This window comes from Cottoperca gobio, chromosome 17, assembly GCF_900634415.1.
Source record: "Cottoperca gobio chromosome 17, fCotGob3.1, whole genome shotgun sequence".
Taxonomy (NCBI): Eukaryota; Metazoa; Chordata; class Actinopteri; order Perciformes; family Bovichtidae; genus Cottoperca; species Cottoperca gobio.
Window position 1 is genome coordinate 21,519,216 of NC_041371.1, and position 16,072 is coordinate 21,535,287.

Genomic DNA, 16,072 nt, shown 5'->3' on the forward strand with positions numbered 1-16,072 from the left:
TCCAAATAGGAATGAAAAGGAGGTATAGTTCTAAATGTGTTTTGGGAGGACTAGCCTGCCCCATTATGTAGGTTAATGTAGGTTAACTCTAACATGAACTAACATAAAGGTGCCACAACATTTGTGATCTGACATAACACAAATATTCCAGCCAAACTGGGAACTACATAACTTTAAAAAACGTTTTAACTTTGTGTCGCCTATTTTTTTCATGTGACTCACAGGATCCTTAATAAAAGTAGACGATGAAAAGGATCTGTTGAGGGCTGGCAGGAGCAGCGCAGCAGCAATGTCGTCTGTGTGGACATCACATGGGTACAAACCACAGCAGTTCAGTGGCTGCTCATGCGGGCTGGGGGGCTGATCTAATGGGGCGCCGAAAGGAAGAAACTGCTCCCCCTGGGATATTTTTCCAGAGGTAGAAGAAGCACTTTGAGGAACTCCTAAACTTTACAGATATGCTTCAGTGGTTCAGTGTCTGCCATGGTCTTGGGGGGGGGGGTGATTTATAAAATGCTTTACTCACAACTCACTTTTCACATTGAACATGTGCTCTTCTATTAAATAAACTAAACTTAAATTAAATTAAATTAAACTTATGTTATTTCTCCAATTTATGTGCACGTTTCAGTGTCTGCTGGCTACTGCGCATTCACATTCTCTCCTCCGCTGCTTGCATAGGGCGGACACACACACACACACACACACACACACACACACACACACTGAAAGAATTCTAAGAGTCACCAGCGTAGACTGCATACAATCAGAATTAATGGTGAAATGTCCCTTTAAGGGGATACAGTGCAGTGCAGGCCCTAGCACAGGTGGCTGCTACTCATGTCTGACTAATCCCTGCTCAAACTGTCTTTCAAACTCGCAGTGTGCTGCCTAAAAGACCTTGCTAATTCTGAGATAATGTTTTAGGGGAACTGTCAGAGTCAGACAGTTTTTTTGTCTTTAATAAATCCTGCTTTTACCCTTAGAGCATACCGACATAAAGCACAGCAACACACACATGAAGGCAGAGGGAAAGATACTCTTGATGTCACTATGAGCTGAGCACAGGATGGACCATTAAGACCCGTATGGCAGAAACATATGACGTATATGAAAAGTAGCTCAAAATGTGTCAGAGTCCAAATACGTCCAACTTTTCCACAGCGGTGTTGTAGCTGACGTATACATAACGAATACATAACAAATTATTATACGTATGTGAAACCTATTGATAGCGTATCACTTACTTATTTAAAACGTATCAGAGCGTCTGGACAACGGAGCTGGAAAAGTGCCATTTGGTTCACGTCATGCTGATGCTGGAGAACAGAATGTACTCTTGTCTTGCGTTCAATATCGTACCCCAGTGTAACACAGTGAGCTCTTAACGAATACTACTTATACCTTACTTTATATCAACGTACACCAGCGTGTTGCCGATAATTTGTATACGGCATATTTGTATATACGTTATGCATTCGTTGGGTATTCGTCTGATACATTTTGTATAAGTAAGTGATGCTCTATCAATAGGTTAGACATGCGTATCTGTATATGTTCACTTTTCCGATCCGATGAAAGGTTGGACGTATTTGGACTCTGACAAGTTTTCATATGCGCCATCATACGTTTCTGTCATACAGATATGTGTGACAGGGCCTTTAGCACTAGCAGCTTGTTCTCCCTAGGTGGACTATTTTTGTTCTGTGTGCACTGCACTCTTAATCCTATCATACTTACATTCATTATCTTATTTGTCTCGGAATCCAGATCATGATATAACTGTAACTGATTAATTTGACCTTGTCCCCTATATAGCCTGCTTGCAAATAGAAACTACAGTTATGTGTGTTTTTATTAACACAAATCAAATGTTCCTTTTTGTCCACCTTGAAGACACATTTTTGTAACAGTTCTGAACATTTTGTTTATCTTAATTTTAGATTTGTTTTTGTTTTTTACTTAAAAGCAGAACTTAAAATATATATATATATATATATATATATATATTTTTTTTTTTTTTTTTTTTTTTTTTTTTTTTTTTTTCTGTCTCAAAGAGTTACTGCTCCGTATTAAAGCAGTTATGACGGAGCTTGGGTAGCTGGTACCTCCGGCTGCTATTACATCACAATCTCACCGGCGCTGGAGCAGCTCCTCCGTGTTAAGAATACAACGCTGACCTGGGTAACCAACATTAAAATAGAAAGATGTATAAGTAAAAGGGTCAAACTTAATAGTAACAAACACAAAATCCTGACTAGTTACTCAGGAATGAGTAACTAGTAAAAGAACAAGTCAGGAATGAACTGGCATCAATAAAAAGAAGTTCCTGAATAAGTCTGAGTCAAGATAATGTTATATGAAAAGACTGCTAGATACCAATGACCAAGTATTCAGCCACCCACTTAAAATAAGTGTCATATTAATTACTTCCTTAGCATTATAACAAAGTTATTTACCATTACTTACCCTGTGTGAGTCCCCTCAAGTAAAGTTGAGTGTCATCGTTAAGGAGTCACTGAGGTTTCCCTCAGAATGAGTTCATGAATGACACGCCAGACAGCTGAATTACATATTACATTTATACGAAATCTAAAAAACTTACAATATTGTATATAACAACTTGTATATTACAATGAACAATTAGAATGATCTACAATGTCCTGTTGTATTTTTTGTTGGGGTTGTTAATGTCTGTTAGGTCAAAAATGTGATGGCACAATGGACAAACAAACTATATCCTGTAAATACATACAGCTCAATAATAATTTCAAACGTAAAAAAATATTTACATTTGACAAATAAAATATTTTAAAATAATCAATACACAGCTCCTTTTAAGATGAGAATGTGTTTAAATGGCATATCTGCAATATTTGACAAAAGGATTAACTCATTGTGTTGTCTGGCTCTGCACTGCAGTCTCCTCTGCTGTTGTTCAGTGCACTGTTCAGCACAGGTGTTTCCCCAACACAGTGTTTTCCTGTGTCCTCAAACAGTTGGCTAGGTACAGGCACACTGGAATAAGAGCCAGCCTCTGGTTCAGACTTAGGGTCAACATCACAGCAAGAGCTGGTGTCAAAGCCAGAATCAGTGCCAAGGCTTAGATCTGGGATAATGCAAGAGTGAGATTCCTCCTCACAATCAAATGTCTGGTATGTCTCTGAGCTTTCATCAGGAGATTCCTCTGCCTTTGTATCTGGGCCAGATACTCGTCCTTCTTGTTGCTCTTTGGCCTTCAGCCTCCTGCGGCTGATCATCTTCTGCAGCTGTAGTTTGCTAGTGAAGAAGATGCTGCGCCAGCCCACCTCGGCCGCCAGAGATGCTACCTCGGCTGACACTGTGTTGCAGCGCTGCTGCACTGCCTGCTCCCAAAACTCCTCTGACCCACATAGCTGACGAGCAGAAGTGATGAGATTAAAGAATATTACAATAAACATAAGAGCTCATTTTCTTGCATTTACATAATTTTCAATTTATTAAAACAAGAATACTTACTTTTGATATAATAACTGATTATTTATAATGATGCATTTAAGACAAATTGTGTAATGGTGAAACCTTAAATTAAGGTCCTGTCACACATATCCGTATGACAGAAACGTATGTCGGCGCATACGAAATATCGGCAATACGTTGATATAACTGAAGGGTATGTTGTGATCGTTTGAAGGACGCAGACGTTACGCCCAACACAACAGACATACGGCCCTGTCACACAGCTCCGTATGGCAGAAACATGACGTATATGAAAAGTAGCTCAAAATGTGTCAGAGTCCAAATACGTCCAACTTTTCCACAGCGGTGTTGTAGCTGACGTATACATAACGAATACATAACTAATTATTATACGTATGTCAAACCTATTGATAGCGTATCACTTACTTATTTAAAACGTTGCAGATATTTTGTATACGTTATATTTTTGTATATCTTATACATTCGCTGGGTATTCGATCCGATGAAAAGTTGGACGTATTTGGACTCTGACAAATTTCCGTATGCGCCGGCATACGTTTCTGTCGGATATGTGTGACAGGGCCTTTACAGAGTTAATATTTCTTATGGCATCTTTCTTTGTGTGTCTCTGAAACTCACCTGCCTGAACCTGCATGACGTTCGTCCAAGCTGACCAACATCCTCTAGTTCTAGATAATTTATAATCCGCAGAAGTAAGGTGTCAGACAGGTGCTCCAGATAATCATAATGGCCTTGGCACAAAGCCTTGGTGTACTGCAAGATTCGACGACCGAAAACCATACTGACCTCACCTGGGAAGAAGCCCATAACTTTAACTGTCAGCCATATTCATTCAATTTGTCCTCATATTCAATATTCACAAGGCACAATCTGAATATATAGTGATAAATACCTGAAGCACTGTATAATGCATTTATGTACAGGTCTACTGTAGACAGAACATGCTAAAAAAGGATGCTTTATGTAATCTTCTCGGTTAATTAAAGCCTAAGCTTAATAAAGCCTTGATGGTGCATACCTCTCCACGGGAGCTGGATATTAGTATCTAAAACATTTCATTTGTTTAAGCAAAATTTGCAAAATAGTATACATATCCTCTGTACAACATCACTTTGCAAAACAGACACAAACCTGTGGACATTACTGGCACAAAGCCACTATGGAGGACCACCAACTGTTAACAGCTTCTTCTTTTTTCTTAGGGTACTCATGCAGTTTTGACTGGAGTGAGTAGTTTATGTTTTAGGAACCCCTACTATATACCAATGTGGAACCAAACAAACTCACAATTTACAGTTCATAGACATGTTGGCATGCCGTAGCAGGGAAAGGAAAGGTGTAATTGATGCAAATGCAAACCAAACAGTTGAGAGGTTAACGTGCTACCCAGTCCTAAATAATAATGTCCTTACTCTGCAGCCAGTTGTCATCCAAGAAGTCCTGGTGAGACTCCTTCAGCTCCCCAGGCTTGGAGTACCTGTCTACAGTCCTCAGAGATATCTTCCACCATCTCCATATCACCTGGAAGTGACCATTCAAAGGATCACTGGTGTTAAATATTTTAACAACAAGCTTCCTTCTTGAGTGTCTTTTTTGTTTAACCCTTGACACTATAATATAGTTACTTACATATAACAAAGAAAAGGGAACTGTGACTGTGGGGGATGTACAGTACATCCCCCACAGTGAACTCATTGGTTATAAATCTCATGTTACCCCATGTGCCTGCAACTGTCATTTTTTATTTATTTTGGAAGTATTCTCTGGGCTTGCCTAAGCACACATCTGAATACGTGTTCAAAATAGGTCAAAGCGTTTGGCTGAAAAGTGAGTTTTTGTTATCATACTAGTCTTTAGGCACATGAGACTACTGTTTCCTAAATAGAAAGAACAGTAGTCACATGTGCCCTAAGACTAAATCTAAGAAAATTGCTATATTTTATTAACTACAAGGAGCCCAATCAAGTATTTGATCTCAAAACAGGCAAATATGCAATGTTAAAAAATATTCTCATATTTTTCATGATTAAAAAAGAATCCTGACTTTGAAGTGGGATTCTTCCTGTGATCTAAACATGTCAAAGAAATAGGACCTACTGTTAGATACTTTCCTAAAGTATGTCATACCAATTCAATGTAACCATGGTTATTCTATCCAAATCTTTGTTGAAAGTGTTTCCTTTAGTACAAGAGTTAAACACTTTCTGTTGGCTAGCTAACGTCACCGTTAATGCGACGGCAACATGCTAGCAACGCCCAGAGAAATGACGACTAGCCTACTAACCCGCACCCTGCGTATTAGAGAGCAAACACGTGTAGTCTGTACCCAGAGTAATAATACATCAAAAATATCAATACTTACACCTGACTTGGTGATTGCAAAATAATAAAAATTCTTATTGGGTGAAGGACCTCGCCCGGACGTCTCAAACAACGGCTCTGCTAACAGGTAGGCCATGTCGAAGTGTATGTGTTGTCATGGCAACCGTGCTTTTTCAGTTGGACGGTAAGTGTTGTTTTAACCAAATGGAAAGTACACAAATATGGATTATAATGAATATATGCACCCACAAACCACATTTACCGTTTCTTATCTACAGTTTGCTATAACTCTAATACAACAGCCATGCAAACATGCCTACCTCCATGAGGATTATAGTGCTTAGTGTTGGTGTTTATTCAACCTCATGTTCATCTTTGAGGCTTACTTTGTTAGTGTTGTACTGAGAGAGGTTTCAAGAATCAGCCTACTCTCCTTGAAATATATTAAATGAACAAGATATTAGCTTCAACTAAATAAAATCACTATTATAACCTTCACATAGGTAGGATTAACTGCACAGCTGAGTATGTGTGAGCTGCATTCAGTCACCGGTCTGATGGATAATCTAAGGATTTAGTAATAAAGAGTCAAAATTGTAGTTAAAAATCTTTTAATTTATTTATACATATATTTATATATGTACACATTTACTTACCTATTCTTGTAAAGACAAGAAAAACATTGTCAAATTCATTGTTAGTCATTGGTGGCACAATTGAGACACTAGTACTCCAGAGTCCCAGGCTGATCAAGCAATGTAATAATCCCTAAATGAATCCGTGCTTTTCTCCTGCCTTAATTTAAAGCAAACTGAAGGGAGATCAATATTTCTCCTCTTCCTGTTCTTCAAAAGGCAAAGAAGACAGATGTCAAGGGAGTGTAGTGAATAAAACATAACTAACATTTCATAAATATATATATTTTTAAATGTTGTACATTTGTTTTGTTCAGGCAAGGTCTGGTAAAACTGTCATTCCCTGTCAAGAGGACCAGTCACCCAACAACCATGTGAATAACTACTTCACTTGTTTTGACGCAACCCAACTTGGGTCACACCCACATGAAGTTTACTTAACAGTTTTTCCTTTTGTCTTTACCATATTCATGAAAAATAGTGAATATCAGGAGCAGGAGAGGTTAATTAAGAGTATATTTAACTATTTTAACAATATTTATAGATTATGTTGGGTAACAGGACATACAAATAATCATCTTAAATCCTGCCCTTCTCATCTTTCACCTCCGTTTGTGCTCTAGTAGACATTCCTTGTCCCTTTACCTGGTGGGCTAAAACATCTGAAGTCTGTGCTGGCCTCATATGCAAGGAGCTGCACTTGGTTTCAAACCAAAAAAAGCCCAAACCTTTTTCTTTCTCTACAATTTCACAAATATTGGCAAAATTAATGAAAGGATAAATTATGCATCCCATTCCTCTGCTTAGGATGTTACTCTAACTTAAAAAGATGTGGGTTTGGTTGTTTTAGGTTATAGGCAACTTGTAAATTAATAAAGGACATTTTGCACCTTAGTGCCAGTATAGTTGCAATTATGGTCAAATAAAAAAAAAGAAATCCCTTTTTAAAATGAAATACCTGCATCATCATGGTTTCTCTAAACCAGAGATCGTGGATTTGGATGGACCCCTGTTGATAATCTTAAAGTCTATACCCTTACCTACGGAGATAGTTTGTAGTGAGTTTTTTTCCGCAGAAGGTATGTGTATACTCACCCATGTTAACTCAGTCCTTGTTATACATAACATGTACTTAATTGTGATTACAAATGATGATATGCACAGAGCTTACAGTCATAAAAAAAATAAAAAAAAGCATATAATGTATTGTATATAGTCCAAACAGTACATTTTCTCCCATAACAGTTCCTTAGTCTTCAATATAGTCCTTTGTACTCCTTCATAGTGTTGTAAACTTTTTTTTTATGAAAAAAAAACAAAAAACAAAACGTAAGTCTTTTAAAAGAATGTACTGCCACTACTCGCATGACGGAATGATGCTTTGAATATGTGATGCATGCTGCCCTCTGGTGGCAAAGACTGGAAGTTGTGCTACAGGAAAGGGTTGGTTGAACCCCCTGAAGGGAATGACCCGGCTGGGGCTCCCGCCTGAAATAAGAGAGGGAGTCAGATTTAAAAACGCCAACAGAAAACATTCTGAGACAGTTTTCCGTTCAAATTAAATGTTATACAGAGCAATGTTTTCAGTTAAATCGACCAGTACAATTGTTTTCCTAAACTGCGTTTATTTCCTTCTTTAACCTAAAAAGTTGGGGAAACAAAAGTCAATGCGTGCTCACCATGAAAGGGTTATTGGACATGCCAGGGCCAGCCATGGGCTGCCCAAAGTGCGTCATGGAGGGCTTGTTCTGACCGTAGACTGGGAATGCAGGGCCTGGGGGTGATAACAGGTTGGGTCAGCACTCTCCAGCAGTTAAAGGGTAACTTCCATATTTTTCAATCTGGGGCCTATTTTCCCCCTATTTCTGCAATGGAATCACTCAGGGCAATTCAGCAGGTCAGTGTACGTCCACTAAAAGAGCTTGTTGCGTGTTCTTGCCACTGACAGACTCAGATTGTTATTACAAGAGTCTGAAGACATTATGGAAAGAGCCCTACACAGAAATGAAACGTTTTTCTTTCACTTGATGCTCTGTTTGTTATCGTGTCACGTGACTTCTGGAAGACAACGGTGGAAACGTGAGTGACAGTTGGAGACAGGAGGGCGGGTGCTGTCAGGTTGTTGTGTTGGAGTACAGAAAGTGTCGCTCTGTTTTATCTAAAACATTTTCAATGTCATGTCTGAATATTTATCTGATTTCAGAACTTCTCCTTCAGAGAGACCTGGTTAGACACGATAACGGACAGAGCATCAAGTGAAAGAAAAACGTTTCATTTCTGTGTAGGGCTCTTTCCATAATGTCTTCAGACTCTTGTAATAACAATCTGAGTCTGTCAGTGGCAAGAACACGCAACAAGCTCTTTTAGTGGACGTACACTGACCTGCTGAACTGATAGGATCACAGCTGCAGAGCTCTCAGTAGTAGTTGTTCTCCCCATTAGTATCTTAAACACAAACATGGGAAAATAGGGTCCAGCTTGAAAAATATCTAAGTTACCCTTTAAGCAATGTGTAACAATATTTAAGTGCAACTGTTATATCAACAGGTCAGGCTATATCACTCACTCACTCACTCACACACACACACACACACACACACACACACACACACACACACACACACACACACACACACACACACACACACACACACACACACACACACACACACACACACACACACACACACACACATTATAAAGGAAGTAAGACAGTAAAAGGGAGGGAAAGAAATAGAGCCAAGCCCAGTGAGTCAGTTTGCATTCAGGTGTGAACAAAGCTTTAGTTCATTGTGTTTCTGGTCCAGAGCAGAAACCTAAAGCTTTGTACCCTAAATGCAGCCTTTTATCACTGTGCAGTCGCTGCCCTGACAAGTCACACTTTGAATTTGCTGAAGCATGACTTAAACACAATTCCCAATGCAGATGGCCATCGTGTAGATAAAGATAACAAGCCAAGGAAAATGGTGCATATGACCTAAATCAGTGACAGGTACTGCACAGGTGGAACGGGGTGAGAGGACAGAGGGATGTGGGAGGCCACTAACCATTAGACTGAGGGTGGTAGGCCCCAGGTTGAGGGTAAGGGATGGGAGCCTGGCCAGGGAATTGCTGCTGGAAGTTTCCGCTGAAACTGGTCGGAAGGCAATAGGAAGATGCATTCCCAAAGCCGGCGGGCATGCTCATAGAGCCAGTGCCAAACGAGGCTACGAGACACACGCAGCATGTGTGTACACGAATGCACACGCACACCCAACAACACACAGACACACACACAAGGAGGAGTAAATTCTAGATAATATGGCAAAAGGTACAAAGCTACATGGCAATGTAACTGGGTTACATCAAAGTAACACAGTCTAATAAAAAGAAATGTGTCTTGTCAAATACTCTGAACTTTAAAAGTGCACACACACCTGCAGCTGGAGCTCTGCCATTGGTCTGGAAAGGGTTGGTGGCCATCTCTGGGGCAACGGCTGCGGCAACGAAAGGATTTGTGGATGGGACAGCTGCATGAAATGCACAAGGAAGTGGCAAAATGAGTCTTCAAGCTACGTGCAAAATTGCACAGCTCTAAAAATGTATTTTCATTCTGTATGCATAACTGTAGTAGTAATCACTATTACCACCTCCAAAGCCAGGCTGCATGCTGGGTAACACAGGTGGATTCTGGGCTGGAGATGAACCAAGCACTGGCCCAAATAAATTCCTGTAAAGAAAATGCGAACCTTAAATGTTTTTACATCCGTTTAACACGTGCAGTAGGCATCAATTAAACTAGAACTGAGTCACTGATACTGTAAACATTTTGCCAGATTTTATTTTTAAGCTGTAAAAAGGAGTTCTGCTTCCTTCTAGTAAGAACCATTTCCAGAATTAAACCAATGCTCTCACACCGACGCAAAATCAAACCTCTTTTAAATCACTTCTTAAAGCCCATTTTTATAGACTTGCTTTTATGTGATGTCGTCTTAGTTTGTTTTCTTTTTAATGGGTGCTATAGAAATAAAGTTATTATTATTAGAGTGCAGAGGCACCCTGTGTAGAAAGTTACAATATTACTGTGTGTGTGTGTGTGTGTGTGTGTGTGTCTCTCTCTCACCCTGGCACATTGCTGCCTGAGGTAACAGAGGAGCTGAGCTCGTTGTCCAACTCAGCCAGAGCAGCATAGCGATCCTCTCTGCGGCTCCCGTGGTGGGACTGTGTGGGGACGGCATTAGACATCGACGGAATTGGCACACCTCCCCCTTTTAACAAATTGTGGAGAGAAAAAAATATATTCAAAGTTTAAGTACCGCATGCACTTACACACTCAAATAATAAGAACAAAATGATTAGCTAAATGATTAGGGTGAAAGTGTTATATCTTGTAACAGGTTTTAGGCTAAATGTACACTGGGTGCCTCCGTTCACACTACTTGTCAAATTCATTTGAAATCGAAAGAATGTAGAGGTGTGTTCCCAACATCGCTGACAGCTTAACATGTCTTAAGTGTTCACTGCGCTGAGCATTTGTTTAAAAACCTTTCAAATCTAATGCAGAAATATGCTACCATTAAGTTTCCAACAGTAGTGATGTGATGCACATGCTCTCAACATCTATAGAGCATTGCTGGATACAGAAAGGACTCACCCAGTGGACACAGTGGGTAAGAAATTAATAAGAAAAATACTGAGATGAGGGTGAGTGTGTGAATAGGGGGGGAAAGACAATGGTGGTGAGGGGGGTACCTGATGAAAAGGACTTTGAGGGGGGTGACGTGCTCAGATGGGATGGAATTGCAGTGTTTCCAAATGCATCAAAGTTGGCAAAGTTGGTGTCTGAATTACCCTGAGGTGCTGCAGCCATACACAAGGGAAAATTAACACATACAATGAATGTGGAAACAAAAACCAATGGCAGGGCAATGCATGGGATGGTGACAAACCAAAGGCTACACACGGCATAATATCTGTATTAATCTGAATCCAGTGTCGGAGTGAAATGTTGGACCTTTTGGAGCCTTTATGAGAAGCGATCTTACCGGACTGGCTTGGAAAATGTGCAAAGTTGGCAAAGTTGGTAGAGTTGGACGTTTGAGTGGGTGGAGCAGCAAAGATGTCTCCTCCCAGGTCAGAGAGCAAGTCAAACTTCTTCTCCTGAGCAGCGATGTGAGCGTGGGAACGACCTCGCCCCGGAGACTGGGCATTAGCCGAAGAAATAAGAGTTAAAACTTTTCTCTAACCAAATTCCAAAAGACAAGGGCAACTAGAGTCTGAGGGGCAAATTCACAAAGAATGGATTGCGGCCGCTGATAGCATCATGAATTGCGCATCATTTGCACTCGCTCTCTGCCCGGTCTGATTCTCAAAAGACTTTTGCGCTAATGATATTACAGTGCAAAACACACCAAGTAAAGTTCTGCAGCTGAGTGCAATTTGCCCTTTTTTTTTTCGTCTGAGTGCAATGATCCATGTGGCAAAGTATGACCGCCGCGTGTGAATTGAGATGGACACGAGTCAGCTTGAGCCAGAGGTCTTGTCAGGAGTGCCACTTCCATACAAACCTCCCGAAGGAAGAGAGGAAAGCAGAGGAAAGGGGAAAATGTAAGCCCAGGGTTTGGGAAATGAGGGAAGAAATCATTTGTCTAGGCTGTATAAAAACTTTATTTTTCCCTCATGTATTTTCAAAAATGACATGTATTTAGGAGCTTTATAAACCCCTTAGAAATGTTACCCCCAGCTGTCTGAAGAGGCTAATAATTTCACTGTAACTGCATGTTCTCTATCCTGTTTTTTCAATAAGGGCTCATTTGCATTGAAAGGTTTCATATTTGCGTCAAATATATGCAAATTACCTCATTTTAAAACATGTGCAAATTGAGTGGTGCAGGAATGAGTCCTAGAATTAGACGAGTATGTATTTCTGGGCTTTTTTTGGTGTGTCACATTCAAGATCGAGGACGCCCTGGAACGCAGGGTTAGTAAACAACGCTGGTTACTTGGTTTTTCATCTGTTACTTATTCAGTCTCTCTTTCAAATTCAGCGATGATCAGTAAATCACTGTTTCTGTCAATGGAGTGTGGAGGCTTTGAGGAGACGATGTTAATTGTATGTTTTGTACAATAATTAATTATAATAATTGTCCAAATCCCTTTTGATTTTGATTTATTATATTCACTTCAATGCGTGTCACAGGAAAAGGGGCTAAAAGGAGCGTGTGCACCCGGGTGTCATGTTTGCATCACTGCCGATCAGAGCTGGAGACAATAAATACCGTGACAACTGCAGAGTCATTTGTCCCGCGGATGAATTCTGACAGTGACCTTTCCCACTAAAGACAAAAGCAAGATTTTAGTGGGTGGTAGTGGGTTTTCTGTTCATTTAGAAAGGGGCTTTCCACGGTTTATTTTTGTATTATTTGCGCAGATGTCGTGGTTGCAAAAGCCGGGCAATCCTTTTGTCAATTTGCCCCTCAGTGTACATTCTGTTACCTGGCGCAGTGGGGTCTTGTTGAGCTGCAGGGTCTTGAGGGGTTGGACTTCTGGGGTACTGCCAGTGCTGCTGGCTGAGGAGCCAGACACAGAGGCCTGGACACTTGCTACGGCCCGTGCCTGGTCTGGAGGGACATACCTAAGCATCCAGAGGAGAACACCAACACAAATGTAGAGATTTTTCTTTTTTTTTAAAGGGAAAAAACTGATGAATTTCTAAAACTGATCCCATCACTATGCGAGTACAACAAATGGGTAATTGTTCATTTGATTGAGCTGATTTGGATAAAGATAAGTAGAAATGAGGCCGTCCTGCATAAAGCAAAGTGTTTAAAAGTTGCTCTCTTTCCACCAACAATGCAGTAATAGATGAAAGTGACACATGGACAGAGAATGTCGTAGACAATAAAGTGCATGCTATCAAACTAAAACATATGGTTAACCAAATCCATCACTGCAGAGGCAGCACTCAACTGTCAGCACTCTTTTCCCTTGCATCACAGTTGATAGTAAAAAGCCAGCATTACTCAATGACCTGCAGAACTTTACATTTTTAAGCACTCACTTTATCATTTACTACCTTTCCAAGTACATGATTTTAAGCTGTATGTATGCACCCAATACTAAATATTGCTTTATTTAACCAATTCTCCATTTATACAACGTACATCCAAACAACTCTTCCTAAAAACGTATCAAACAAACAAACAGCAAATAAATAAATAAATAAGTTTATGTTACCATCTTTTCTTTTCATATTTTTCTTGAAGGAACTCTTTTACTTTCTGTGGTTCTCGGAAATCTGGAACAACTAATGTCCTGTCGTCATAGAGGCCCAACCAGATGTGTTTACAGACCTTCAGGGGGGGGCAGAGGAATGAGGAGAGTAAGGAGGGGATTGGGGTGGGGGTGGTGGCAAAGCCGGGAGAGAGGTGAGAGAAAGTAAAGGGAAGGGGGAGGGGATGACCAGAAATGGGAGAAAAAAGTGGAGAGAGAGGAATGCCAATAAAGTTGACTATGCAGGGTTCAGAAAAATGCCAAGATGCTTCTTAATCAAAGCCAGAATGACTATAAAAATACTGTTTAACATTGTGAAATATGCTGCTGAGTCCCGAGTTGTAAAGTGTGCACAATACCTCATTGCTGTGTTTCTGTAGGAACTCAATTTCCTGATGTGTGAATGTGGTCATAGAGATGGACTTCACTCTGTGTGGGGGGTTCAGTCCTCGCCTGTGGGTGGAGGAGGTATATGTTAGCTTAAGAACAAGAGAAGCAGGATGCAACCCAATGCTGTTCATGTGACATGAGACGAGAAAACAAAAAGCCCAACCAAAGATGCATTTATAGATCTTCTATCTCCATGTATGAGTTCTGAGTGCAAGAATGAACATTTGACAGACAGACACAATATCAGTCTCACAGTTAGGCCTTTAGTGCTACTTAAACACATTTTAAGACTTTGAGGTTTTGGTTCCAATCTCAAGGAATTGCACATTAATTACCAACATCAAAATAAAGGGCACAAGTCAATTCAGAAATATGTGATTGATTTAATTGCATTAGAAATGACCTTATTAGAAATGGCCAAGAGTGATCACTGTTATTAGTATAGCCAACCAACACACCAATACATCTTTATAGTGTCAGTATAACCTGTTGCCCCAAATACATTTCTTCATGTTTCATTGTTTTAAACATTAAATCAAAGTGAAGGTAATTATGATATTTCAGAAAACAGAAACCCTACTATTAAGTGTGAGTATTAGTAAGTTAAAAGCAAGTTAAAAGAGATGTCTGTCTGTGTAAGACAGCAGCGACGAAGGACACCAAGAGGCCTAATGCAACGCTAGATGACTTTTATTGTGAAACCTGGGCTAGTGTTTGCTATAAGGGATGTCGGTTCTATGGTCTATTCAGACCAAAACACATCCAACCATCACCACCATGAAGGCTTTTGATGGCAGCATCATGCATACCATTACAGAATACAACAAACACACGCACACACACTCTTAAAGTGCAAATATTTTACATACAGCAACACCTTCCCTAATAAGACAAACACATGTAACAGCCACTGACCAATCCCAAGATAAGCAGACATGTCTGCCTCTAAAGGGACTAAAGGGAGTGAGCAGTTAAGATATTGCATAAATCTGGTTGGTTATGATTTCATAACGTTGCTGAGGAATACGTTTCATCAGACAGCAGCTCATACTTCATCTTTCAACTACTTCCGAAGTTGAGAGACCCACCCTGCTCCTTCTTATCTAGTGTGTGTGTGTGTGTGTGTGTGTGTGTGTGTGTGTGTGTGTGTGTGTGTGTGTGTGTGTGTGTGTGTGTGTGTGTGTGTGTGGCATAGTTTCCTCTGTGTCGTTCTGTTTTTAAACAAGATGGTCAAACATTTGACTGTATATATGAACAGTTCCGTTGGGCGTGCTAACCTTGACCACACAGGCATTAAGTTACTGAAAGCACCCTCACACTCTACCTACATGTACGCATAACACCACTTCTTATCACACTGAAGTAAAGCTACAAACAAACCTGCCGACACCACCAAGTCCAACCCAACGGCCGCGGGCAGAACCGACGTGCCTGTCCTGACTTTAACGCTAGCTAACGAGCTAACGGTACCGCCGAGTCAGTTGTGGACCGGACAAATCCATGACGGACTGCGGCGTCTTGTCCTTGCCCTGGTGGACACTGTAAACAATAAAAAACAATACTTTTTCCCAAAAGGAAACTCACAAGATGCCAGAGCAGGTGGTACAGACGAAGGAGCCCACTGTCATGTTGACATAGGTCGGGCCGCGTTGGTCGCAGTCGAAGCATTTCCTATTCGCGGGCAGGCTAGTCATTTCCCGGAGCATCTTCAGATGAGTCTCCTCTTGCTTTCGCTTCGCACTCGTCGCCATGGTTGAAAACAACGGGCTGGTATCACCGGGGAGGAAGTTTGGTCAAGGGACCCGGGAAAGGGCGGGTGTCTTCAGGGGAGACTTGTCGCGGCAGACACCTTTCTGAGAGGTCTGGCCGGAGACTGGGCGACTGACAAACTACTTCTTCTAAGCGAAACAAAAAGTGTGAGACAGACCGGCTTCACACGCACAGGCGCCATCTGTTGGTTTGGAATGTTGCCTTGTGTTTTGATTAAAAGTTAC

The 16,072-nt window shown here is 40.6% G+C and overlaps 2 protein-coding genes across 4 annotated transcripts; both read right to left on the reverse strand.

Annotated features, from left to right (window-relative positions):
* Positions 1-2,574: 2,574 nt before the first annotated feature.
* On the reverse strand, positions 2,575-5,941 carry fbxo36b (F-box protein 36b). Its single transcript, XM_029453899.1, has 4 exons — positions 5,843-5,941; positions 4,893-5,001; positions 4,099-4,271; positions 2,575-3,395 (listed from the first exon to the last, which is right to left on the reverse strand). Exons 1-4 carry the CDS (start codon positions 5,936-5,938, stop codon positions 2,889-2,891), a joined length of 885 nt encoding a protein of 294 aa, XP_029309759.1. The 5' UTR covers positions 5,939-5,941; the 3' UTR covers positions 2,575-2,888.
* A 455-nt stretch (positions 5,942-6,396) lies between these two features.
* agfg1b (ArfGAP with FG repeats 1b) lies at positions 6,397-15,976 on the reverse strand. Of its 3 annotated transcripts, none has more exons than XM_029454199.1 (12): positions 15,663-15,976; positions 14,048-14,141; positions 13,653-13,768; positions 12,912-13,050; positions 11,462-11,618; positions 11,169-11,276; positions 10,540-10,684; positions 10,067-10,146; positions 9,854-9,946; positions 9,485-9,643; positions 8,117-8,211; positions 6,397-7,925 (listed from the first exon to the last, which is right to left on the reverse strand). In XM_029454199.1, the coding sequence occupies exons 1-12, from the start codon at positions 15,827-15,829 to the stop codon at positions 7,869-7,871; spliced, it is 1,410 nt and encodes a 469-aa protein (XP_029310059.1). In that variant the 5' UTR covers positions 15,830-15,976; the 3' UTR covers positions 6,397-7,868. The 3 variants fall into 3 exon arrangements, with proteins under 3 accessions (XP_029310059.1, XP_029310061.1, XP_029310060.1); XM_029454201.1 differs by lacking the exon at positions 15,663-15,976 and adding an exon at positions 15,459-15,607; XM_029454200.1 differs by lacking the exon at positions 11,169-11,276.
* Positions 15,977-16,072: the final 96 nt, after the last annotated feature.